This window comes from Erpetoichthys calabaricus, chromosome 2, assembly GCF_900747795.2.
Source record: "Erpetoichthys calabaricus chromosome 2, fErpCal1.3, whole genome shotgun sequence".
Classification (NCBI taxonomy): domain Eukaryota; kingdom Metazoa; phylum Chordata; class Cladistia; order Polypteriformes; family Polypteridae; genus Erpetoichthys; species Erpetoichthys calabaricus.
In genome coordinates this window covers 252297722-252323375 of record NC_041395.2, presented here as the reverse complement: position 1 = coordinate 252323375, position 25654 = coordinate 252297722, and the positions used below count along the sequence as shown (strand labels likewise).

The window sequence follows — 25654 nt, the reverse complement described above, 5'->3', positions numbered from 1 at the left end:
GCTGCTCTCTCCTGATGCTGCTTTTCAGCTACTGTCAGACGAGACAAACAGGTAGGCAGAGATTTTTTTTGAATTGCGGGCTGCGTTTGCATCGCATTCTCGTTTTTCAAAGTGGAAACCCACAACGAAAGACGAGATGAAGCGCGCTGTGGCATTACAAATAGAGATGGGACAGAACTGGTGATATAACTTCAGGGAGCATTGGTCCAAACGTGTTTTGTCCCCTGGTGGCTTAGGTACGTGCTGCTGCAAAGTTTTATTCACTTCTGTAATAAACAGAAGCAAATCCCGTGGGGTGAGCCAGGCTATAATGCCATACATAAAGTTCATAAAGTTTCAGAAGATGAAAAGAGGTGACAATACGGTTTTCATGCAGGCAGAAAACTTGGTGGCAGTGGCATGGCACGATGGCAAATGGGTGACTTGTCTCTCTACAGTACACACTAACAATATATGTTAGAAAGTGCAGCAACAGACAATTGAAAAATAGGCACCAAAACAACACATATTGTAAGGAGTGCAATGTGGCAATGACTGAAATTGGCTGCTTTGAGCGAGATCAGACTTTGCTGTGTAAAATGTATGTGATATGTATGTGAAATCATAGAGTATGCAGGCTCATACAACATGCAAGACAGTAACATTTGTCAAAAGTAAATATTTTTTGTTGATTTGACATGTTAAACAATTGCTTTGTGTTCTTTTTTAAAAAATGTTAGTTTTTGGAAAAATATTCAGCCCTGGGAGAAAAGAAACAAAAAAAAAAATTAGCCCTAAAAGAGTTAAAGGCTTGTATGACCAGGCACTATTACACGGATTTACTTGGGCATTTGTGGCAGTCAGGGAAAAGCAGCAAGGAAGGTTTCTGACCGTGCCCTAGTGGGAAAGGATGCCCTGTGAACCTGTGTATATGAAGAAGTGCCATGCTGATCTTGTTCTCCGGACCGTCACCTGTGAGACCTGTTATACCAATGCTGAACACATTCTGTCAACTACAGGAGAGTGGTTGTGCAAACAAGAAAAACTATAGCAAAATAAGAAAAAGGAGCTATATAAATAAAATGTATTATTTATTGAACTGGAAGAGAAAAGCCGTGCTGTTATAACAAGTGAACAGTTAAAAATGGAACTTTAGAGCTGATGATTCCCATTATTACTTGGGCTTTTTAATCGCACCTCATACAGTATTTGAAATCTTGCAGCATTTCCCCCATAAATACAGTATGCCTTGAGCTGTGCTATTCAGATCTATAGTACTATTATAGAGATGGTCCATGTAAAAGTTCATGAAAGTAAACAATAAGTGAATATGTAGTCGTGGAAAGTTCTCAAACAATACCCTTAAATTCTTAACATTTTGTTTTCTTAGCAGTTTTACTTCTATAGTCTTAGCAGCTAAAGACTATGCATTTGCACATTTAGAATTAAACTAAAAAGTGCAAAACATTAGCAAGACATATAATTTAGGAACTGTAACAGTATTTGAGCAAGATGCAAATTAAAAAATTGGCTTATAAAGGTCCAGTGCACTTGGTTCTTTTTCTTAAATTAGATTAAATTATATAAAAGTTATTAATCCCATGGAGAAGTTCAGATGCGAACAGCAGCAGAAACATAAAGAACAAATGTACAGAATCACAGGACATATAATACAGCCAATCAATCAATTCATAAATAAATAAAATTGAACTTCCCGAGTACATTAGGTGGATGCATTGAATTATCTGATAGCAGTGGGCAGAAAAGACCCACAGAGACACACTACTGGCAACTGAGCCCGTGGCTTAAAGTATTCCAAGAGAGCACCTCTTGGAGGGGATGGGGGGATTTTTCATGATGGCATCCAACTTTGTTACTACCCTTTTCCTCATCAGCTTGCAGTTCCAGCACCCTGTGAATGGAGCAGGCTTTTTCCTGATAAGTTTGTTCAGGCATTGTGCTTCTTTTGAGCTGTGGTTGCTTCTCTGGGAGACTGCAGTGTAAAACACCGAAGTGGCAACAATGGACTGGTAAAACAATTCCAGCAGTATGCTGCACACATCAAAAGACCGGAGTCTCCTTAGCAAATACAGTCTGCTCTGGCCCTTCTTGTACAGCACCACAGTTTTTTCACACCAGTCCAGTACTTCCATGTCCTCCATCTCTTTTGTCTTCCTGATGTTGAATTGCATGTTGTTATCCCAGTACCATAAGACAAAGTCCTGCATAACCTTCCTGAACTCTGACTGATCTCTATTATTAAAGCAGCCTATGATGGATGGGTCATCTCAAAATTTCTGTGGATGGCAAGTGCTGGTATTGTGCTGGAAGTCTTTTGTGCAGATGGGAGACAGGACAGTTCCCTGAGGTGTTCCAGTATTAGACCCCACCATTTCTGACACACAGTCTCTCAGCCTTACAAACTACTGTCTGTTCAGGTAGTCCATGATCCAGGAGACTGGGCGGGGGGGCATCAAGATTCAAAGCCTTGAGCTGTGTCCCCAGCTGATGAGGCAGAATGGTGCTAAAAGCACTGGAGAAGTCAAGGAACATTATCCTGACTGTGGTACTGGCTTTATCCAAGTGGGCTTAGTTTCTGTGGAGCATGTAGTTGAGAGCATCTCTCATACCTATGTGTGTCTGATATGCATTATGAAACTATTTTAAATGATATTTTGGCTTAGAAATAAGGCATAACATTGGGGAGCACTGAATATGTTCAATAAATCCCTCTGCTGTCAGTGTTTAAAATGATAAAGCAAGAGTTCCCAAAAAATAAAAATAACAATGTTGTGTGCAAGATCAGTTTGTTTATATTTCCATTAAAAAAAAAACAGCATTTCATTTTTTTCTTTATTAAAACTAACATATTCAAATTCTAAGTTATGTTAAAAAAAACTTGCAAGATTACAAAAATGTCTGAAAAAGCCAGTAGGCACTCAGAAGGAATCGTTGTTTTAGTTAAAAAGATAAATATATAAGCTCAATGACGATGATTGCATTGGGTCCACTGCATAATGTGCTTGTCTTTGTTTGCCATAAACTTGGATCCTTCAAAAATAGAACACTAATTTGTGAGTGCCAGAGCTTGCTGCAAAAGCCCCAGTTGCATTGTATTAAATGTGATGTATTCTAGTGGTAACAGCAGTACGCTGGATGGCTGGAGCTACAGAGTACATGAGGATTGTTTTGAAGTGTGTGTGCTGGGTCGCACTAGGGAGTCCTGTCAATCTTCTTGTCTTCCCCATGTAGATTTGTTTTAAGTCTATTCAGGTATCTCTGGTGATCTTGTGCAAGTGAGCGGGTTGTGCTTGTGTTAAGGGGCACATCCTGTTGGGCCTTTTCCCATGACATTGTTTACACTACCTCTGTATTAGACTGAGACTGAGAAACTAGTACATTTCATTTTGCTTATCCACTGCTTCATGCCTTAATGTTTGTGGTACATTTAGACAGTGGTGAAAATGAATCAATGGACAGATGTCTTTTTTTTTTTTTTTTTTATTGCTAACCCTGAAAGGTCCATTCCCATGTTTGCTTGTAAAGGTGGAACAGGTTTCCTTTGCAATTTTTAATATACTTGAATCATGAAAAGAACATTCATGTATACATCAGTCAGTTTAAACCACCATATGTGAATACTGTGGAGGTATCTCTGCCCAAATACTGTACTACAGGAGATGCACTGCTTAAGTGCAGCAGCCTACTACTATCTAAAAATGATAACATTTAAATACTGCATGTAATTATAATGTGCTCTTGAGTCACACCAGCAGATATTGGCACCTTATAAGTAAGTATTCATGTTACAGGAGTGCATTTTTATCACTGCACACTCATTCAAGACTGATTATACAACACAATAACACCTCTCAGGCTTAACTCTGGACTGCTGCTGTTGAAACATTTCTGGGCCACATAATCTGCATGGAAAATGGCTCTCCTTTCCTAACATACATATGACACCAACAGTTCACAAATGTGTGTGACATGCTCTCATTTTACAAGTAACAAATACAGAAGTGTCATTTTATCATTTCTTTGTCAGGCTTGTGTCTGTCACAAGAGATAATTGACTCTCTTGCACTCCCTGAGATCGTTTTCATGAGACATCAGCTAAAACATTACACTTCAGATACTGTATGAGGTAAAGACATCAGTGTTCTACATTTGCAGGCTGCTCCTTTGTTCAGAAATATTGGTATTCACTGAACAATGTCTATGAAAATCCAGTAAATAACTATAGGAGGATAACAGTGCAAGTAAGGAAGCCTCACAAACATTTGGTTAATACACATTTAAAAGTCTGCATATGAACAAATAAAAAAATAAATGACAATGCAGAAATGACGCTCACACTTTGTGAGTGTGTCTCTCATTAGTAACAGTAATAATGGCGTGTAAAGTAGTATCTTTGGGTTTATTTCCATTGAGCTGAAAGTGCACACCATTGTTATCTGTGTAGACTGCCGATGCGCATGCTGTAATAGAACATAACAGAAAATCTGTACTTCCAGTGTATTGACTTGTGTTTTTAAAGACTTTCTTTTCAGAGATGTAGATCTGTGTTTCTGTCTTGTGAAATGACTGTGAGAAGTTTGTGGCTGTCCGTGTGAACAGATTGAATTCTTATTGATGTTGCCATGTGACATTTTCATTTTTCTTTGTACTGTATGGTAGATTTCTTTGACTTCAAGCCGTGTTCTGAGATTTGTATATAAAAACACTAGGGGGCTTTGCTCCCCAACCCCCCTGCCTGCGCTATGCACAAGCCTTTCTGCCGCTTGCGTATGTGGATTTCACTTTCACCAAACAACAAAACTTTTAATTCCCGCAGATAGGCCTCATCATTGGGAAGAAACACTACTTTTCCCTGATGGCAACACGAATTAGATGATCTACAAGTCTCCAACTTAAAGTTTAAAGCCAAACAATATCTATATACTATGTCCATATTTTCGATCTCTTTTCGCTTTTACCTTTTCATCAATATTACATTGAATTTTGATTCCGTGTTTGGAATTACGTCATGACAACGCAACATAACTGCCCGTGTGTGAATATCGTTTCTTTCTCTCTACAAGAAATGTGTCTGACTATAGCATTCACACAAATGAGAAATGATCGAACCGTGTGTGTGGTTATGTGGGCAGGAGTTCTCCAAATCTCTTTGCATAAGCTCTTGTCTTACGTGGCTTGAAATTTTCTCTCGCAGGATTTCACTTTCACCAAACAACAAATCTTTTAATTCTCGCAGATACACCTCTTCATTGGGAAGAAAAACTTTTTTTTTTCCCCTGATACCAACACAAACAATATATTCAGTCTCTTTTCGCTCTTCTGTTATTTCACCCAGTAATAATTTTCATTTGTTTGCGCTAATGCGATCTTTACTATAATTTTTTTGAGACTTTCTAAATTTCATACTTCCATTATCTCTAACCTGCTCTGCGTGTGCATTGCGCTAACGTTTTTGAATTCTTTACGACGTTTCTACTTTGTCATCTACTCTTTGACTTTTACTTCCGGCCCCGGGCGTGGTTAGATCTCTTGGCACAACATCTCGTCTCGTCTCCTTCCACTCTTGGTAAGCAAGCTGTTATTGTGTTTATAGAATAGGAGGCATTTTATGTATTTCTTTTGTTGATACTGTTTAATTTCAACCATATTAATCATGATAAATCATGTGGTTCACAATGATTCACATTCATCTCCATAAAACGATTTTTATTCCTCTACGTCTTGTTTTCCTGCATCACTAGTGTTAAATGTGCTATTTGGAAGGACATTTAAATTCTTACAAATTCAACTTAGTTTGTTGGGCAATAGAGAAACTGGCATTATTAAGGCTGCATTTACATTCAAATCTGATTATTTAAAAAAGAATTTAAACACATTTGCAGTGACACAGACCTTTTTTTTTTTTTTTTTTGAGTACTAAAGTGAAAACCTAGCAAAAAGTAACGTTTTTCTCTCAATTGGAGCACATAGCTGTACAAGCAGTTAGCTTTGCTTGCTTTTCCCCAACTTATTCTTTCTCAGTAAGCTGTGCAGTGGAGATTACTAATGTGGAACTATGGTGACTCTCTGTTACTCTTTTATTTTGTATGGAAACTTTCACACCAGCAAAAACATTTATTTCTATAGCACATTCTTACAGAGAATGTTGTTCAAAGTTCTTTACAAGATACCAAAGAGATAGTTACAAAAAAGTAAAACAAATTAGATTAGGTAAGAACTATAATGAAAGAACAAAAAATAAATCCATACAAGCTTACATAACATATATAATTAATAGAAAAGTGGCGTCCATATAAGTAATAATGTCTACATATAAGTACGATGATGATAAATATAAAACTTAAGTTATACAGTATACTCTGAACTCATTGAGTAGGGCTTGCTATCAAGTGGTGAAGCGCACAAACTCCCTACACCTAAAACTGTTAGCTAAACTTGAAAGTTGTGTTAGGAAGTTCTGCTGCACAGCAGTGTGCGTACTGCACAGTACAATTTTTTTCATGGACTGCTTTAAAGATGGTACTGTCTCACCTTTATTGGTATCTTAAAATCAACGATTATTTCAAGAAGCAGTAATCATTGGATTTGAAAAATGCAATATATGTTTATATAAGAACTAAAGCAAAATGAGGCATTAGCTTATTATTACAACAAATACTTGTTTGTTGATTTATTGTGAGAATTCCAGACTGTGTTTCTTTTTAGTTTTTCCCTTTTTTACAGCTTACATTGTGCAGTCTTAATTGTAGTAAGTATGTATTAGAATTTGATTAGTCACAATTACTGAGTTCAAGCAGACATTTCCAGAAGGGAAGTTCATATCCTTATTTGTGTTTATACTTTTATCCGTATGTTTATTTGTTTTTAGGTTCCCACTTTACTATGAACTGAAGATTGCTTTTGTAATTTGGTTGTTGTCTCCATACACAAGAGGAGCCAGTCTTATGTACAGAAAGTTTTTACATCCTCTTTTATCTTCGAGAGAACGGGTAAATTGAGTTTGTTTCACTTTAATTAAAATTTATGCTGCTGGTGCATTTTTTGAAAACGTCCGGTGAATCAAAATTTCCCTTTCCCTTTAATGTGATGCTATGTATTTAATTTTACTATGTATAGTCTGTAAGCATTTTATGAAAAATAAGCCAAATGTCAGCCACAACTTCCAATTTTATAAACCTCTGCATAAAACAGTGAAACCTTAAGACTTACTTGAATTAAAAATTTTGCTGCATTTAAGGGCAGGGAAAAATTTATGGAATGTAAGACTGAAGTATCCAAAAATGCTGCTATAAGGCATCTTGTAACTGTTTGGTTTATGATGCATAAATAAAACGTTTTTCTTGACATTTTGTAAATGCTTAGGTATATACACATTTAACTCACTCAACTTTCAAAAAATGGATACATTAACATAGACACTACTAAAAGCAAGAGCTCTTTGTTTTCAGGTAAATTTGTTTTCTTTTATAAAAGCAAATAATATTTTTTAAGGCAGGAAACACACTTAATTTCAGTGAAGTGTTTTTTATTGAAGAATTTAACTTCAGTATTTTTAATTTAGGAAATTGATGAATATATTGTTCAGGCCAAAGAACGAAGCTATGAAACCATGGTGAATTTTGGGAAACAAGGATTAAATTTAGCTGCTACTGCTGCGGTTAGTGCAGCTGTTAAGGTATGTTCATTTTTGAAGTTACTTCTGTAAATTAAAATGAGTAATGTGGTAGGCTTGATTACATTTTTTTTAAAGAAGTTTTATTTTTAATCGATTTAACGAAATGGATTTCATAATAATTAGTAAAATTGCAGTGTGCAATTCAAAGTGAAACATGTACTAAAGTTAAAACATGCATGAGTCGGTTAAACTGGTATGTTACCTGCTGTTGTGACTCAGTAGTTTCTTTGTACAGTCAAAAGAGAGAAGGTCAGCCAATAGAATTTTAAATTTCTACAGTGTTTCTCTGCATCAGTATCTGGACTAGCATCTTATGCAAGGCAGGGTTCTGCCTGGTGTCCTTTTGTTGATGTGTACTATTCTATACCGTTAATGGTACTGAATTAAAAATAAAAACACACATCAGTAAAAAAAAAAAAAAGCTAATATTATTTACTAGCCAAACCTAATTGTCTTGAATATCAGATAGCTTTCATTATTATACAAACTTTACATAAAGTTTAGGCAAGCCTGAACCATTGTTTTCTAACTATGTTCAAATTCATAATTAGTTCAAAGTACATAACTTGGGGAAAAGAACAATGACATTTCTTGGAGTAAAATGATTCTACTTGCATTTCTTTAAAAACTATATATATATAGTTTATATATAGTATATTTAACTTGAGTCATATTATAGGTTATAGGTGCTAGAAACTGTACTTATTTTGCCTCCCATGAAAATGCTTGGACTTAGAATATTAATAACAATATGAGCTGCAGGTGAGGGTTTGTGCGTGTATGTATGTATGTATGTATATGTGCTCTAATATTCACTTGATGACCATTTTATTATGTACACCTACCTATCTAACACCAGGTAGCACTCTTTATTTTTCCTCCAGAACAGCCTGAATTCTTTAGGGCACAGATTCAACAAGGTGCTGGAAATTACCTCTAGAGATTTTGGTCCATGCTAACTCAACAGCATGATGCATTTCCCACAGATTTTCAGCCACACATTATTGCTATGCCAAAGGTGCATTGTTCAATTAAGATATGGGGATTGGACTGGCCACTGGAGTAATCTGAAGTATCTGCCATGTTTATGGTACTAGGTTGAGATTATACTTTTGGCATAGCACATTATCCTGCTGGATATACACATTTGTAATAATGTAGACTGGGATCATAAAGGGATGAACATAGAAAAATACTTAGGCATGCTGTGACATTGAAAGGAAGCTTGTATGGCAAGAAAACTTAAACCACATTACACAGACTGCCTTGTGACGGTCCAGGTTGGCTTCACACTCCCTGGAAGCTTTCAAGAGCCTCTTGAACCTGGCACAGTCGATAATCATTAATCGGATGAGCCAGGCAAACTAAGATACACATAGTCAGTCAGCATGGGGTTGGTGTAAAATTGTTCAGTGCTTTTATTAAAACCAGATAAAAGTGTTCAAAAACCAGTGCAATGCGAGATAAATAATCCATAAAATCAAAGGTGTTGTATTGAGGCTAAAATATAAATAAATACTTTCCATAAAAACAAGGTTAAAATCCCAGGCAGGTTCTTCATCCAACAAAAGACACAAGCCCCAATGTCTCTTTCTAGAAATCTGGCGTCTCCCCAACTTTTCCCAGCAGGAACTTGCTGCCTGAGGAGTCTTCCACTAAATCCTGGGTTTGGGGTCTTACTGACAGTCATCGGCACCCATAGGACTCCCTGCCGATCCCCACATGTCTTCCTCAGCCAGTTTGGCGGCATCGGAAGGGAGGTGCAGCACGACAGGGCCACTCCTACTTCTCTGCGATTTCTCTAAGAAGTGCCCTTCTCCAGCCTCATGGTTGAGTGCAGGCCTGCGCTTACTTCCTCAGGGCATACTATGACCACCTACCTTCTTTCCTCATGACACGGGCTCCTCACCATCCTGTCTGTCTCTCTCTCTCTTCCCGTAACCTCCTGTATCTTTCTTCACCTTTTTGTTCATAATCTCAATTTTTTTCATTTTTTTGAGTCTCCCCATTTCTGTCGTGTAAGCTCATTTTATTTTGCCGTATTTGGTGCTGGTGCGATCCTCCGCCTACGCTTGAGGTGTGAGTGAGGTCCCTGACTGATTCGCTTGCACTTGTGTGTAAATGCGCGATCAGCCAAGTGCCCAAGTCAACCCCGGAGCAGCGCCAGTATGTGTACACCCACCCGTTCGAAGCCTACACGCTCCCTGACCTGATTATTTATTTAAAAACAGGTTTGTGACAGATCTCTTATCACATGCCTGTCTATACCATTAATGTAAGGCTGAATGAGTCCATGGATTCTGTTTATGCTGACTCTACCATCTGCTTGATGTAGCAGAAAGTGAGATTCATCATACTGGGAGTCATTTATCTCAACATCAGTTGTCCAGTTTCTATAATCACATGCTCACCATAGCCACATGGTGTTATTGTTAGCTGATAGGAATGGACCCACAGTCCTCTGCTTCTGTGGCTCATCCACTTCAAGGTGCATTACATTGTGCCTTAATAAATAGAATCCCCTTTGCCACTTATGTAAAGATCAGTTGTCTAAATCTTAGGAAGGAAGCTTTTTCTGAAAGCTGTAACCACCTGTCTCCATCTTTCTCCATCTATTTGATGCCTCATGCTGTGTTCATGTGTTATCGGATAGATGTTAAAGATGAGTTTCTGATTCGGAAATTCCACATGAACACCCTATGAATTCGGACACTTTTGACAAAACAAAACTATTTGAATTCTCTGAGTTGTGATGTAATGCAGATCTTTAATCTTTGTCAATTACATAAAATAAAAAATAGAACCATGTCAGCCAGAAATGCAATTTGTATGGTCAGATTGCAATTGGAGGGAAATGATACACATTTAATATGTTTAGTTTGCTCTTTCACGAAAAAATAGTTTATTATCTTTAATTGCTTTCTCTGCAGACCAAGTAACAAACAGCAAATGATTTCACATTTTCTTTGAAAAGTCCAACCGGAAATTCATGTGAACATATTGACGTGTGAAGGTGATATGTCACAAGTCAGAGCTCTGGGAACATGTGAACTCAGCATCACAATCATACCATACCCACAATCCCCTGTCTTGCTCTCTCTAATGTTTGGTTGACCAATGACTAAACCTCTTGAAAATGTGTGCATATACAGTACAGTGAGGAACATAAGTATTTGAACACCCTGTGATTTTGCAAGTTCTCCCACTTAGAAATCATGGAGGGGTCTGAAATTCACATTGTAGGTACATTCCCACTGTGAGAGACAGAATGTAAAAAAAAATTCAGGAAATCACATTGTATGATTTGTACAGAATTTATTTGTATTGCACTGCTGCACATAAGTATTTGAACACCTAGCAATCAGCAAGAATTCTGGCTCTCAAAGACCTGTTACTCTGCCTTTAAGAAGTCCACCTCTACTCCACATAGTAATCTTAATTAGTAGCACCTGTCTGAGCTCTTTAAAGACACCTGTCCACCCCACAGTCAGTCAGACTCCAACTACTACCATGGGCAAGACCACAGAGCTGTCAAGACACCAGAGACAAAATTGTGGACCTCCACAAGGCTGGAAAGGGCTACGGGGCAATTGCCAAGCAGCTTGGTGAAAATAGATCAACTGTTGGAGCAATTGTCAGAAAATGGAAGAGGCTAAAGGCGACTGTCAGTCTCCCTCGGACTGGGGCTCCATGTAAGATCTCAACCTCGTGGGGTATCACAGATGATAAGAAAAGTTAGGAATCAGCCCAGAACTACACGGGAGGAGCTGGTCAATGACATGAAGAGAGCTGGGACCACAGTTTCAAAGGTCACTGTCGGTAGAACACTATTCCGTCATGGTGTCAAATCACGCATTGCACGGAAGGTTCCCCTGCTCAAGTCATCACATGTCCAGGCCCGTCTGAAGTTTGCCAATGACCATCTGGATGATCCAGAGGAGGCAAGGGAGAAAGTCATGTGGTCAGATGAGACCAAAATAGAACTTTTTGGTCTAAACTTCACTCGCCGTGTTTGGAGGAAAAAGAAGGAGGAGTTGCATCCCAAGAACACCATCCCTACTGTGAAGCATGGGGGTGGAAATATCATGCTTTGGGGGTGCTTTTCTGCGAAGGGGACAGGACGACTGCACTGTATTAAGGAGAGGATTAATGGGGCCATGTATTGTGAGATTTTGAGCAACAACCTCCTTCCCTCAGTCAGAGCACTGAAGATGGGTCGTGGCTGAGTCTTCCAACATGACAATGACCCGAAGCACACAGCCAGGATAACCAAGGCGTGGCTCCATAAGAAGCATATCAAGGTTCTGGAGTGGCCTAGCTAGTCTCCAGACCTAAATACAATTGGAAATTTTTGGAGGGAGCTGAAACTCTGTGTTGCTCAGCGCCAGCCCCGGAACCTGACAGATCTAGAGGAGATCTGTGTGGAGGAGTGGGCCAAAATCCCTGTTGCAGTGTGTGCAAACCTGGTCAAGAACTACGGAAAACGTTTGACCTCTGTAATTGCAAACAAAAGCTTCTGTACCAAATATTAACACTGATTTTCTCAGGTGTTCAAATACTTATGTGCAGCAGTGCAATACAAAAAAGTTCTGTACAAATGATACAATGGGATTTCCTGAATTTTTTTTTTTTACATTCTGTCTCTCACCGTGGGAATGCACCTACAATGTGAATTTCAGACCCCTCCATGATTTCTAAGTGGGAGAACTTGCAAAATCGCAGGGTGTTCAAATACTTGTGTCCCCCGCAAATTTTGGGGATACAGTGAGGAACATGACACATTCCTAGAGCACCCGCGAATTGTGAAAAAGCGCAAATTTTGGATGTGGTTAAAACAAATGCATATTTTTATAGTTTAAACCCAAAATATGCCCCGAAAACACTTTAATTTCAAACTCAGCTTAATACATTACCTAAAAATAAAGAATGTAAAGGTTACCCCGTATACCGTACTGCTATGTCTCCCGCAGTGCTAGAATGTAAAATACCGATGTTACCGCTATATGTACTCTTAATTCATGTCAGCGCATTTTCATTGCCAGAAGCCTTAGAAGGTGCAGGGCGTTTCAACGGCATCTTAAGGCTTTAACTCTTAAACTGCCACATACTTGGGGTTAATGCATCCCTGGACGCCAAACACTTTTTTGCTGCACTTTAAGTAAACCTCACAATTCACAAAGAAATAGTGAAATTTTAATAGAACACATTTTTTTCATGCAAAGAGTATCACAATTACTGCAACACTGATCATTTTATACACTGCTAATGGACTGTAAAAACTATTTAAAAAAACTACTGGAACAATATGTACAAGGCGCAACTGACGCCATGGATGAAATTCAGTAAATCACCGAGCTTACTGTGCTTGAACTGGCTGCACTCAAGTACACAGAGGTAAGCACTGATGCTTGTAGGCTAGTCTAGTGCAGTGGCTCAATCCCAGGGACAGTGAGGCTGCAGGGTGTCACGCTTGGGTCACAGAATTGCACAGAAACACAGGAGATTGTAGAGACAGGAACTTCAAACAAACATGTCTCTTTCAGAAGTAAAACGAGCTTAGTATGCAGTTAGTTCTCGATTAAAGAATAGACAAACGTCATAGGGTAAAACAACGGGAACGGGACCCCCAACAAGAGCAGAGGATGTCTGGGGGAGGAGAGAGAAACAAAGTAATCAGCCAGAAAGGACAGGTGCTGTTCAGGCTTTTAAGTATGCGTAGTGTTGTGCGAGAAGCATATCACACGACAGAGCAGCTGCAAGTAAGGGAGCAATGTGAAACTAGTCTATCAGCGTTTTTTTTGAGGAGCGTCCGTGTCTTCTAGGGGTGCGTTCAGCTCCCCTGCTCACAAGGGGCTGGCAGTGGTCATGAGCTGGCTACTCAACAAATGTACGGCACTGACTGATCAGCTCCTGTGTGCTAGCAAATGGCAGTGGGAAATGACTATAGCCGGTTGTGGCGGGTTAAGAGGAACAAAATGGAAAACACAAGAACACTCGGCTGGAGATACATCACAGTCAGTCAGTCAGCAGGAAGGAGAAATGAATAACGCTGTAGCGGACCGGTGGCGCTAAGATCGACGGTGATTTATTTATTTTTATGGGGGAGATTCCAGGGATGCACCCAGCCTTGGCCTGGCCTGCACGCACCCACAGAGACAATAACAAAGCAAACCGGCAATCAAACAGCAAGTAAAGAATGTAATGAAAACAAATGAAATAAATGAAAACAACACCACCACCCCTGTTCCCCTTACAGCGCTTACACATTAAATACAACAAAGCACCAACAAAACACGCACAGTAAATCATGAAAAACGGCAACAGATGAAATGTAATGATGAAAATAGATAGTCCAGAGATCCGCACATTGAATGGGAATGTGAAGATAGTCCTACTGCTAGATCCTGAAATGGTGAAGACGGGTGGATGGGTTCAGGAGCGCTTCTTTCTTTGCAGGATGGCCATGAATCCACTTACAGTCCTCATGTACACAGGCAGACAATCCAGACGCCAAACACGAAACGATCCAGGACAAAACGAATAAGTACAGGTAACCCAACAGAAGGCAGGCAGAGAGACAGTAACTTGAAACACAAATTACAAAAACTTTTTTTTTGCTTTTGGTCACTGGCCCCCTTTTTAAAAGCTGTGCTGACATCCTTTGACCCCAACAGCCCCAGCCCCCTCAGCAGAAGACCAATCAGAGCCACTGCAGATGGCTGCACTCCATTGTGGTGGAGTGGTGGCTCTGAGGCTAGAGATCTGCACTGGCAATCGGAAGGTTGCCGGTTCGAATCCTGTAAATGCCAAAAGGGACTCTGTTCTGTTGGGCCCTTAACCTGCAATTGCTGAGCGCTTTGAGTAGTGAGAAAAGTGCTATATAAATGCAAAGAATTATTATTATTATCCCATGCCATTTCCTCTACAGTTGCTTACTGTCCTCTCTACAGTACAGTATTGTCACGAAAAAAGCCATAAAAATTGCGGAGGATATTTGCAGTTTTCGCTAACAATTATTAGATAGGTTCTAAGGAAAAATCCGCGAATGACTTAGGCCGCAAACTCTGAACCGCGACTTTGCAGGGGTCTACTGTATACAAAGTTGTAGTCATGTGACTTGAATAGTAGGCTCTTTTGTGTTATAAGCAGGTGTACCCAATAAAGTGGCCAAAAAGTGTACATATAAGAATTTTATTGAATAATGTAACTTAAACTCATTTTGAAACCATTTTTTCCACCACTTATTGCTTGAAACAAACTGAAATTTCAGCAGTTTCTCACAAAATCTATATGTTTACTTGCAGCTTAATTATGTTTTACATTATTCCTCAAAAATGGGGGGGGGGGGTTTCAAAAATTCAAAATTGTGTGTAGTTTTTTGTTCTCTTTAGCTATTCTTCATACTATTCTCCTCAGATTCCAATTTTCACATTGATCTTTCTTTGCTCTTATTGACATACTATCTTGGTAGGAATGCTTCAGCACTCTCCTGTGTCACCTTCTTGATCTGAGGTAATGACTGAAGGAAAAAAGCATGGGGCCATTTTATGTTAGGTCAATACCTGAAATTTATTTTAAAAGATGACTGAAATGCTTACTTTTATATTAATTTTGTATAAAACATCTTCATACCAGTAGTAAAATAAAGTATACTGTGTATTAATTGATATGACAGGGAATTTGTTGTGCTTTGAAGTTATGAATTGTAATACTTATTATAAATGGACAGAGCATTAACTGAAGTCATTTCAAAATGTAGTTGTTGGCATGTTGTTGTTTTTGTAGTTGTGAATTGGCTGGTGCATGATAAGTAGAGATGTTATTGACTTAACATCACATGCAGGATTTTTAAACCCTTACTGCATGTATTAACAGTCTTTGAAGTACATACTGTCTGTTCCAATGTATGTTACATTGACATTTACAATTTCAAAAATTATACATCTTAAATATGTAAAATTGTAACTTTGTAACTTCACAGCAGTTGATTTTTTGTGTAGGGTCAAGGAGCTATAACAGAGAGGCTCAGAAGCTTCAGCATGCACGATCTTACAGCCATTCCTGGAGATGACCCATTGCAGCAGCCTTTCTCCGGTTTCTCTGATCTTCGAAAGAGGTCTCCAAGAAATCTCCCAGACGGATCTAGTATGTATCTTTTATTGACCTTTTTTAAGTCATAATAATCCATACATCTATGTAATGTCTGATTTATGCAAATACCACTTTTTGTTGTAACTTTTATGAAAATGTCAATTAGTAATTTTCTACAGTAAGAAAAAAAATTGTAGAAAAATTTGAACAGTCTTCTTAGAAGTATATTATTACATATGTATTTGTAGCATACCCCTGACTAGAATATTTAATTAATTTTACTGTAGCATGCTAATCCCTTTATATTTGTTATTCTGGTTGCATGTGGCTCTTTGAGCCTTTGCTGCAGTAAAGCTGTCATTTTCCTAAACCAAAACACAGACATTTACGGCACATGGACCAAAGCTGGTATTATTAAGAAAGACCAAAACAGAATAGCAGTTTTGGTGTTTTTCAATTGTGTGATGTGCTTGCCTGTATAATTTGATTGTGCTTATATTGATGACAGTCATTCAGTTAGCTAAGGGCAGAAACACAATTTTCATGATCTGGTTAACACACTAGTCCATTACTGTTTTGCTTTATTTTTAATTCCCATTTGCCATTTTACTGCCTACACTTAGGCAACATATGTCATATTAAAAAGAGTCGAAGCTTTTAATCAGTAACAGGATAGTAAACTGAAAAGAAACCTTTTCTGCTGGTAGTAAAATTGATCAATATTAACTATTGTGGTTAATACATATTAATAATAATTGCTAACTACCATGCTAATATGAATTACATGTTCATTGGAGTTGTAGATCGCATATTCAGGATGTCTCAGAAGTAATAGGGCAGTTAGTGATATATTCAATAGTTTGGATCAGTTTACTTTTTGTTTCAATTTCTTTCTTATAATCGATCGTCACTACAGCAATTATTTTCAAAATTACACAAAAAATAATTATGCTAGTTTTTCAAAGAACTAGCCTTCCACTTTAGTGTATTTTTCATAACAAAGACATGTTCTGTGTGGCGCTCCATGGCTCAATATAAAAGTATACAAGTAGCTGCATTTTCTAGTGTTTTCAATATTCTGCAGTTACTGGAAAGGTTTGAGCGTTGAGAATGACATATACACCAAAAACAGACTCTACAGTCTAAATGTCTTCATTTTAAAAGTAAAGCAAAATGGTTCACATGAAAATGAAAAAAAAAAATAGGGTGTGTAACTTTTCTGTGTTTCCATATTAGGACCACACATGTCCTTACGGACATTAACACATAGGACATACGTATATGCTAATGCCTGCTACCTTTACATTTGCAAGCAAACAGTCTAATATGAATCACACTCCGTGTTTCTATTGTTTCAGATCATTATTTTGTTACATCACAATTTAAGCAGCGTCTTGAGAATGTTTCATTACCATACTAGTTTATACAGAATTAACAAAAACCTTCCAGTAACTCAGAAAAACGCAAATTTCTCCATTATTAAACAAACGTGCTAAATCTTCTTTTTTGTAACTTATTTACTGTTATTTAGTGTCATTTGGTTATTCAGATTTGAAGAATTTAAAAATCTTAACATTCAACAAATTGACATTCTGTATGATACCTTTTGTTCTTCTTCTTCTTTCGGCTGCTTCCGTTAGGGGTTGCCACAGCGGATCATCTTCTTCCGTATCTTTCTGTCCCCTGCATCTTGTTCTGTTACACCCATCACCTGCATGTCCTCTCTCACCACATCCATAAACCTTCGCTTAGGCCTTCCTCTTTTCCTCTTCCCTGGCAGCTCTATCCTTAGCATCCTTCTCCCAATGTACCCAGCCTCTCCCCTCTGCACATGTCCCAACTGTCCAACTTGAGCTGACCCTCTAATGTACTCATTTCTAATGATAGGATCCTATCCATCCTTGTAACAGCCAGTGCAAATCTTAGCATCTTTAACTCTGCTACCTCCAGCCCTGTCTTCTGCTTTCTGGTCAGTGCCACCGTCTCCAACCCATATAACATAGCTGGTCTCACTACCATCCTGTAGACCTTCCCTTTCACTCTTGCTGATACCCGTCTGTCACAAATTACTCCTGACACTCTTCTCCACCCATTCCACCCTACCAGGACTCTCTTTTTCACCTCTCTTCCACAATCCCCATTACTCTGTACTGTTGTTCCAAGTATTTAAACTCATCCACCTTCGCCAACTCTACTCCCTGCATCCTCACCATTCCACTGACCTCCCTCTCATTTACACACACATATTCTGTGTTGTTCCTACTGACCTTCATTCCTCTCCTCTCCAGAGCATATCTCCACATCTCCAGGGTCTCCTCGACCTGCTCCCAACTATCGCTACAGATCACAGCATCATCAGCAAACATCATAGTCCACGGGGACTCCTGTCTAATCTCGTCTGTCAACCTGTCCCATTGCAAATAAGAAAGGGCTCAGAGTTGATCCCTGATGTAATCCCACCTTCAACTTGAATGCATCCGTCACTCCTACCACAGACCTCACCACAGTCACACTTCCCTCGTACATATCCTATACAACTCTTATGTACTTCTCTGCCACTCCCGACTTCTTCATATGATACCACAGCTCCTCTCGAGGCACCCTGTCATATGCTTTCTGCAGGTCCTCAAAGACGCAATGCAACTCCTTCAGGCCTTCTCTAAACTTCTCCATCAACATCCTCAGAGCAAACATTGCATCTGTGGTGCTTTTTCTTGGCATGGAACCATACTGCTGCTCACTAATCGTCACCTCACTTCCACTACTCTTTCCCATAACTTCATCAATTTTATCCCCCTGTAGTTACTACAGTCCTGCACATCCCCCTTATTCTTAAATATCGGCACCAGCACACGTCTTCTCCACTCCTTAGGCATCCTCTCACTTTCCAAGATTCCATTAAACAATCTGGTTAAAAACTCCACTGCCATCTCTCCTAAACACCTCCATGCTTCCATAGGTATGTCATCTGGACCAGTGGCCTTTACATTTTTCATCCTCTTCATAGCTGTCCTTACTTCCTCCTTGTTAATCTGTTGCACTTCTTGATTCACTATCTCCACATCGTCCAACCTCTTCTCTCTCTCTCTCGTTCTCTTCATTCATCAGCCTCTCAAAGTACTCTTTCCATCTTCTCAACACACTCTCCTCACTTGTAAGTACGTTTCCATCTTTATCCTTTATCCACCCTAACTTGCTGCACATCTTTCCCAGCTCGGTCCCTCTGTGTAGCCAATCAGTACAGGTGTTTTCTCCCTCCTTAGTGTCCAACCTCTCGTACAACTCATCGTATGCCTTTTCTTTAGCCTTCGCCACCTCTCTCTTCACCTTGCACCTTATCTCCTTGTACTCTTGTCTACTTTCTGCATCTCTCTTGACTATCTCTTGACTATCCCACTTCTTCTTTGCCTTCCTCTGTATACTCTCCTGTATTTCCTCATTCCATCACCAGGTTTCCTTTTCCTCCTTCCTCTTTCCAGATGTCACGCCAAGCACCCTTCTTGCTGTTACCCTTACTACATCTGCTGTAGTTTCCCAACTGTCTGGTAATTCTTCACCACCACCCAGTGCCTGTCTCACCTCCTCCCTAAACTCAACCTTGCAGTCTTCCTTTTTCAATTTGCACCATTTGATCCTTGGCTCTGCCCTCACTCTCTTCCTCTTCTTGATCTCCAACGTCATCCTACAGACCACCATCCTATGCTGCTTAACTACACTTTCCCCTGCCACCACTTTGCAGTCTTCAATCTCCTTCAGATCAACTCTTCTGCATTGGATGTAATCTACCTGTGTGCATCTTCCTCTACTCTTGTATGTAACCCTATGTTCCTTCCTCTTAAAATACATATTTACCACAGCCATGTCCATCCGTTCTGCAAAATCCACTATCCTGACTTTCTGCATTCCTCTCCTTGACACCATACCTACCCATCACCTGCTTGTCTCCACTGTTCCTTTCACCAGCATGCCCATTGAAATCCACTCCAATCACCACTTTCTGTCCCTTTGGTACACTGTTCATCACTTCATCCAACTCACTCCAAAAATCTTCTTTCTCACCCATTGCACACCCAACTTGCGGTGCATATGCACTAACAACATTCATCATCACACCTCCAATTTCCAGCTTCATAATCATTATTCTGTCTGACACCCTTTTCACCTCCAAAACATTCTTGACATACTATTCCTTCAGAATAACTCCTACCCCATTTCTCCTCCCATCCACACCATGATCGAAATTTTTGAATCCACCTCCAGTCCACCTGGCCTTACTCCCCTTCCATTTAGTCTCTTGCACGCACAATACAGTATATCAACCTTCCTTCTCTCTATCATATCTGCTAACTCTCTCCCCTTACCAGTCATACTGCCAACATTGAAAGTTCCTACCCTCAGTTCCACTGTCTTTACTTTCCTCCTCTTCTCCTGCCTCCGGACACGTCTCCCCCCTCTTCTTCTTCGGCCAACAGTAGCCCAATATCCGCCAGCAGTCTGTTGGCTAACAGTACTGGTGGCGGTGATTGTTAACCCGGGGCTCGACCAATCCGGTATGAAAATTTGTATTGTTGTCCACATATTGATTTGGCAAATATTTAAACACCGGATGTCCTTCCTGACGTAACCCTCCCCATTTATCTGGGCTTGGGACCAGCGCGAAGAAACACACTGGTTTGTGCATCCCCTGTGGCTGGGTTTATACTTTTATTGTTTTGATTAAATGTACAAAACACAACATTCTTAAATTTCTTAATCCAATTCATGGTGCTGGAATTAATTTAAACGATTTTAAGAATGATGTATTGAATTATGGCTGAAGCTTTGTTGATTTATGCCTTGTTTCAGGGAAGTATCAACAAAAGAAAATAATCGAGTTGGTTCGGTATGGACTGAACATTTTTGGTTCTCTGGCGCCATCTTCTGTTAGATGTGTTAGGGGTTTCCTTTAGTTTTTTTTGTTGAAACTGAATGATAGCATTTTCTGTTTTAGGAAAATAACACTAAACATCTGCAACTGATCCAATCAAAATCATTCATTTATTTCTTTGAATAACAGAACACATGTACATATCAAAATCCTAACTGTATGCAGCATTCTAGCCCTGAGATTGTTTTACCTACTGTAGTGTCTTTTATTTTTGTGACGTTCCTTTTCATCTTTTTACTGATTGTTTACTTCTGTCTGTCCATCTTTGAGCACACCTGTTTAATCCACTTCAGGCTTGCAGGGGCTGAAGCTGCTCATAGCAGCATTGGGTGCAAAGCTGGAAGCACACACCCATTCTTATTTACATTTTTATTAATATTATCAATAAAAATTAATATTTTAATTCACAACCTTTTGCATATAACAGTGTTAAGTTTTTAATATTGCAAAATATAACGGAAGTATAATTTTTATCAACTTCTAGGTTATAAATATGATTATGACCAGGATGATGTAGATGATAGAACTGATGATGACATGGAAGGAGCACATTCAGAAGATGAGAGAGTGGCCCAAAGAGGACTCCGGAGATCTCAAAGCGTCAAAGTGAAAAGATCAAAATCCGTTAAAGAGGTAAGGTTTATGTTCCTCCTTATCCCCAAATGCCAACATTCTCAACAGTAAACTTCTTGACTTCAGTCTGTCCAATTATGTGGCCATGTTTTGGTCCTACATTAGTTACAAGGCGTTCACATAAATGTTGGTTAATCTTGGACAGGCTGTATGAATTATGTGCACTTTTGTATTTAAGTTGACCTCCATTATGTTCAGCCACTTCTTTGCAGTTTGTGCTGTAAACTCTTATAGTAAACGTGTGATCAGTGGGACTCACTTGGGTGTTTTTTTTCCAGTTAGTAGATCTGACCTGATCCCTCCGGTAAAGACTCAGGCTTTTAAAATGATTTACTAGGGTTGGGCATTTTGAGTAATTCTTTACTAAGATCTCGTCCAAAGAATGATTTTTGTTTTTGGATTTGTAAGTTAGTGGAACCTGAGAATAGTGATTACAGAGCCGCTTTTTGCTAGAAGGAGGCAGACGGCTAAATGTTCTGCTTTGTGAAGAAATGTTCTCCAGTATTCACATGGAACAGCTTCTGATATCCCACCCAAGAAAGTTGCCACTTCCTCTCTGAAAGTGGGTGGTGGATTTTCAGAGGGGGAAAAGATGTGGAGGAGATAGTTGTGGGCCACTCTGCTCTTTATTACAAAATACAGGTATGCTTTCATTAAAATGTTTCCATTGTTGTGCTTTTCAAAACTAATTTTTTTTATTTCAGATATTTGAATATACCTTAGCCTTAGCCCCATGCTGGTTTACAAGCCTTTTCTAAACTCAGAAGTATGTTTTTCTGTGGTTTTAGTGCATTTTTTGACAACAATGCATATGCAAAACCAAAAAAAAAATCTTCAAATAGAAGCTGTTTTGTGTCAGTATATCTTAAAATAAGGAAAACAAGGTTTAATGAATAGATATGAAAAGCTGTCATTTAATTTTTGCAGTGTTCCTGTTTGTTAAGGATCATGTTAAATTAAAAGTTTATTTCAGTCAACTTAACTACACTGTGTGCACAATTATTAAGCAAGTTGATAGCACTGTATTTGTTCCATATTAAAATGAATCCTCAAAAATACAGTCAGTCCAAAATGTTAATAAACCTGTAACTTGAATGTTTTACAAAGGAAATGTGAGTGTGAACATTCTCAGGGGAATACACGTGTGCAGAATTATTAGGCAACTAAAGGAGAAACGAAAATTTTCTCATCTCACTTGTTTTCATATGTTAACGTGAGAATAATAACTCAAAATTTACAAATAAACATTTCTGACATTTCAAAAAAAAAAAAAAAAAAAAATCAGTGACCAATATAACCATCCTTCTTTTCAATAACAGTCATAAGCCTTCCATTCATGGAGTCTGTCAGTTTCTTGATCTGTTGACAACTTTTTGTGCAGCAGCAACCACAGCCTCTCCCAGACACTGTTAAGAGGTGTTCTGTTTTCCTTCCCTGTAAATCTGCCATTTAAGAAGGGCTGTTAGGTCAGGTGAGAAGGGGACCATGTCATTTTTCTTTTATCTTTAAGGCCTTTACTGGCTAGCCACGCAGTGGAGTACTTCGTTGCATGTGATGGAGGATTGTCCTGCATAAAAATCATGGTCTTCTAGAAAGATTGACTTTTTTTTTTTAACCACTGCCTGGATAAAGTGTCTTTGTCTTCTAAAAACTGGCAGTAGGTTTGGGAGTTGATTTTGAGTCCATTTTAAACCCGAAAAGGTCCAACTAGCTCATCTTTAATAATACCAGACCATAACAGTACCTCACCTTTATCTTACTGGTGTCTGAGTTGAGGTGGAGCTCTGTGCCCGTTATTGATCTAGCCATGGGCCCATCCATCTGCTCCATCAAGAGTCGCTCTCATCTCATCAGTCCATAAAACCTTTGAAAAATCTGTCTTAAGATATTTCTTGTCCCAGTCTTGACATTTCAATTAGGGAATCCATTAAAAGCTGAAATGGCGGTGTTTCAGAGCAACGGCAAGAGCGGGCATTGTTTAGAACAAGTCTATCAGTATCTGATGATTGTGCCACCTACTTCAGTGGAGGCAGAGCGTGCTTTCTCAGCATCTGGCGTACTTCTGCACGAAGGTGCGCTCTTGCATGGACGACTGCACACTGGACACATTAATAATAATAATTCATTACATTTATATAGCGCTCTTCTCCGTACTCAAAGCGCTATCCACACAGGGAGAAACCGGGAAGCGAACCCACAATCTTCCACAGTCTCCTTACTGCAAAGCAGCAGCACTACCACTGTGCCACCTGTGAGGACGTTGTGCTTTCTACGCTCTTATTACCACAACTAAAGATGCATGTACTTTTATGACAGCATGAACTGCTTGTAGATAAAGTTAGTCTTTTCTTTGTGTCAACATATTGCAGTAGTTTTATTAAAAATAAGTGGTGTTCGTTCTAAAACTGTTCACATGTGAGATGCCCAGAATTCCCGGGAATGGATAAACCCATCCGGGAATGGATTCCCTAGTTTCACCTTATGTGTCTTGTTCAGTGGTGGTTGGGTTTCAGCCTTTCTTACTTCGGTCGTGTCTCTGAGCACTGAACATCTTGTACTTCTGGGCACTCCATGTAGGTGGCAGTTTTGGAATATGACCGCACAGGAGGATAATGGGTTCCTGGTAACTTCACGTTTGATTCTTCTCAAATCTTTGGCAGTTAATTTGCTTCTCCCCCCCCCACACACACACACACGTTTCTTGTGGCCCTGTTGATGATTTGCAACAAAACGTTTGATGGTTCTGTGATCACGCCCCAATATCTAAGCAATTTCAAGAGTGCTGCATCTCCCTGAAAGACTTTTTACAATTTTTGACTTTTTAGTGTCGGTTAAATCTCTTTTTTGGCCCATTTTGCCTGAGGAAAACAAGCTGCCTAATAATTATACACACCTTGATATTGAGTGTTGATCTCCTTAGACAACACCCTCCCTCATTACACAAATACACATCACCTGATATGCTTAAATCCAATAAGTATTCAAGTTTATACAGCTTAGAGTCTGAATACATAAATAAAAATGATGATATGGTCAAAATACTCACTTGCCTAATAATTGTGCACACAGTGTATAAGTAAAGTTACTATGGACTAACAGAGATTAAATTAATACATTTATTTTTTGTTTGCAGAATCGATATGGGTCTCTAAAACTTAAACCCAAAAAACGACCAGGACTGAGTGCTGCAAACTACGCACAGTAACTTTTGCACAAAATCATCTGACTGCACTACTGTATGGAACCAAATGTTGTCTGTCAATATTATTTTATGCATGTGTTTTTAAATGCTGTAATTTTGTATTTTTGTTTTAAATGCTGAAGTTACTTTTCTGATTTCATATTTCTTAGCCTGGCTGCTTGGAAAGAAGCAATGCTTTAGTTGCAAAAACACTAAAATGATTTTTTAAGTATGTTTTGTTAAAGGCAGCATGAACAAGTTATTCTGTGTTTGAGTTCGGTTTAGTTTGTTTACAAATATTGCTTTGTAGTTTTTTTTTATATATACAGTGTGTGTACATAAAAGTTGCACTGTATATATAAAAGGTTTTGTGATATATTTTTTTTTATATCCAGACAAGACTGCCTTAATTTTAGATGTGTTAACTGAAAAACGCTCCAGCATTTTTGTTTTTGTATTTTCCTCCACTCAGTCTTCGTGCTGATTGTCGTATGTGCTGTTTGACTTGTACGTCTCCAGTAAGACTTTGGAAATGGCTCAAGGACCACAGTGTATGGGAGTATACATTGTAGTGGTGATCAGAAACTAAAGTAATCAGTGTATGTGTGTTTATTTTTTCCCCTCAATGTAAACTGTTTTTTTTCTTCAACTTTTATCTGAATTATGATTGATTTTAATTATTTTGTGTTTCTTGCAGTTAAAGTTGGGCGTACTTTGTGAGTGTTAAAGTAACATGATACTTGAATTAATTCCAACTGTTAAGTACTTTTGCTAAAAAGAAACTATAAAGATGACTTGCCAAATAAGTTTTTTTCTATCTAGAAAATTAGCATCAATGCCATTTTTATGAATATATTTATAGATGTAACATTTTCATATTTCATATTAAAATAAAGTAAAAGGGTGATGCTTGTGAATGATTTTTTGCATTAATGAGGACCAATCACCAACACGTTTAATGAAGGTCATTGTATTCTTCATCAAGAATAATTGTGTTGTGAAGTAACAATGGAGACTGTGGTTTTGATAAAAAAAAAAAAAAAAAAAGTAATGTAATCACAGGACTAACGTTAAAGCCACACCAGTTTGTCTTTAGTGGTAGAATATGAAGCAGCCACACGACCTGACACTACACGCCTAAGTTTGA

The 25654-nt window shown here is 38.7% G+C and overlaps 1 protein-coding gene across 1 annotated transcript in view; it reads left to right on the top strand.

The window, feature by feature from the left end:
• Window positions 1–25424, top strand: part of reep3b (receptor accessory protein 3b) — a 105507-nt gene extending 80083 nt beyond the window's left edge. The window contains exons 4-8 of the mRNA XM_028795371.2: window positions 6869–6989; window positions 7562–7675; window positions 15676–15820; window positions 21178–21326; window positions 24460–25424. Coding sequence (XP_028651204.1) covers window positions 6869–6989; window positions 7562–7675; window positions 15676–15820; window positions 21178–21326; window positions 24460–24531 — 601 coding nt within the window. The 3' untranslated portion in view covers window positions 24532–25424. The remainder of the gene's footprint in view (window positions 1–6868; window positions 6990–7561; window positions 7676–15675; window positions 15821–21177; window positions 21327–24459) is intronic.
• The last annotated feature ends 230 nt before the right edge of the window (window positions 25425–25654 follow it).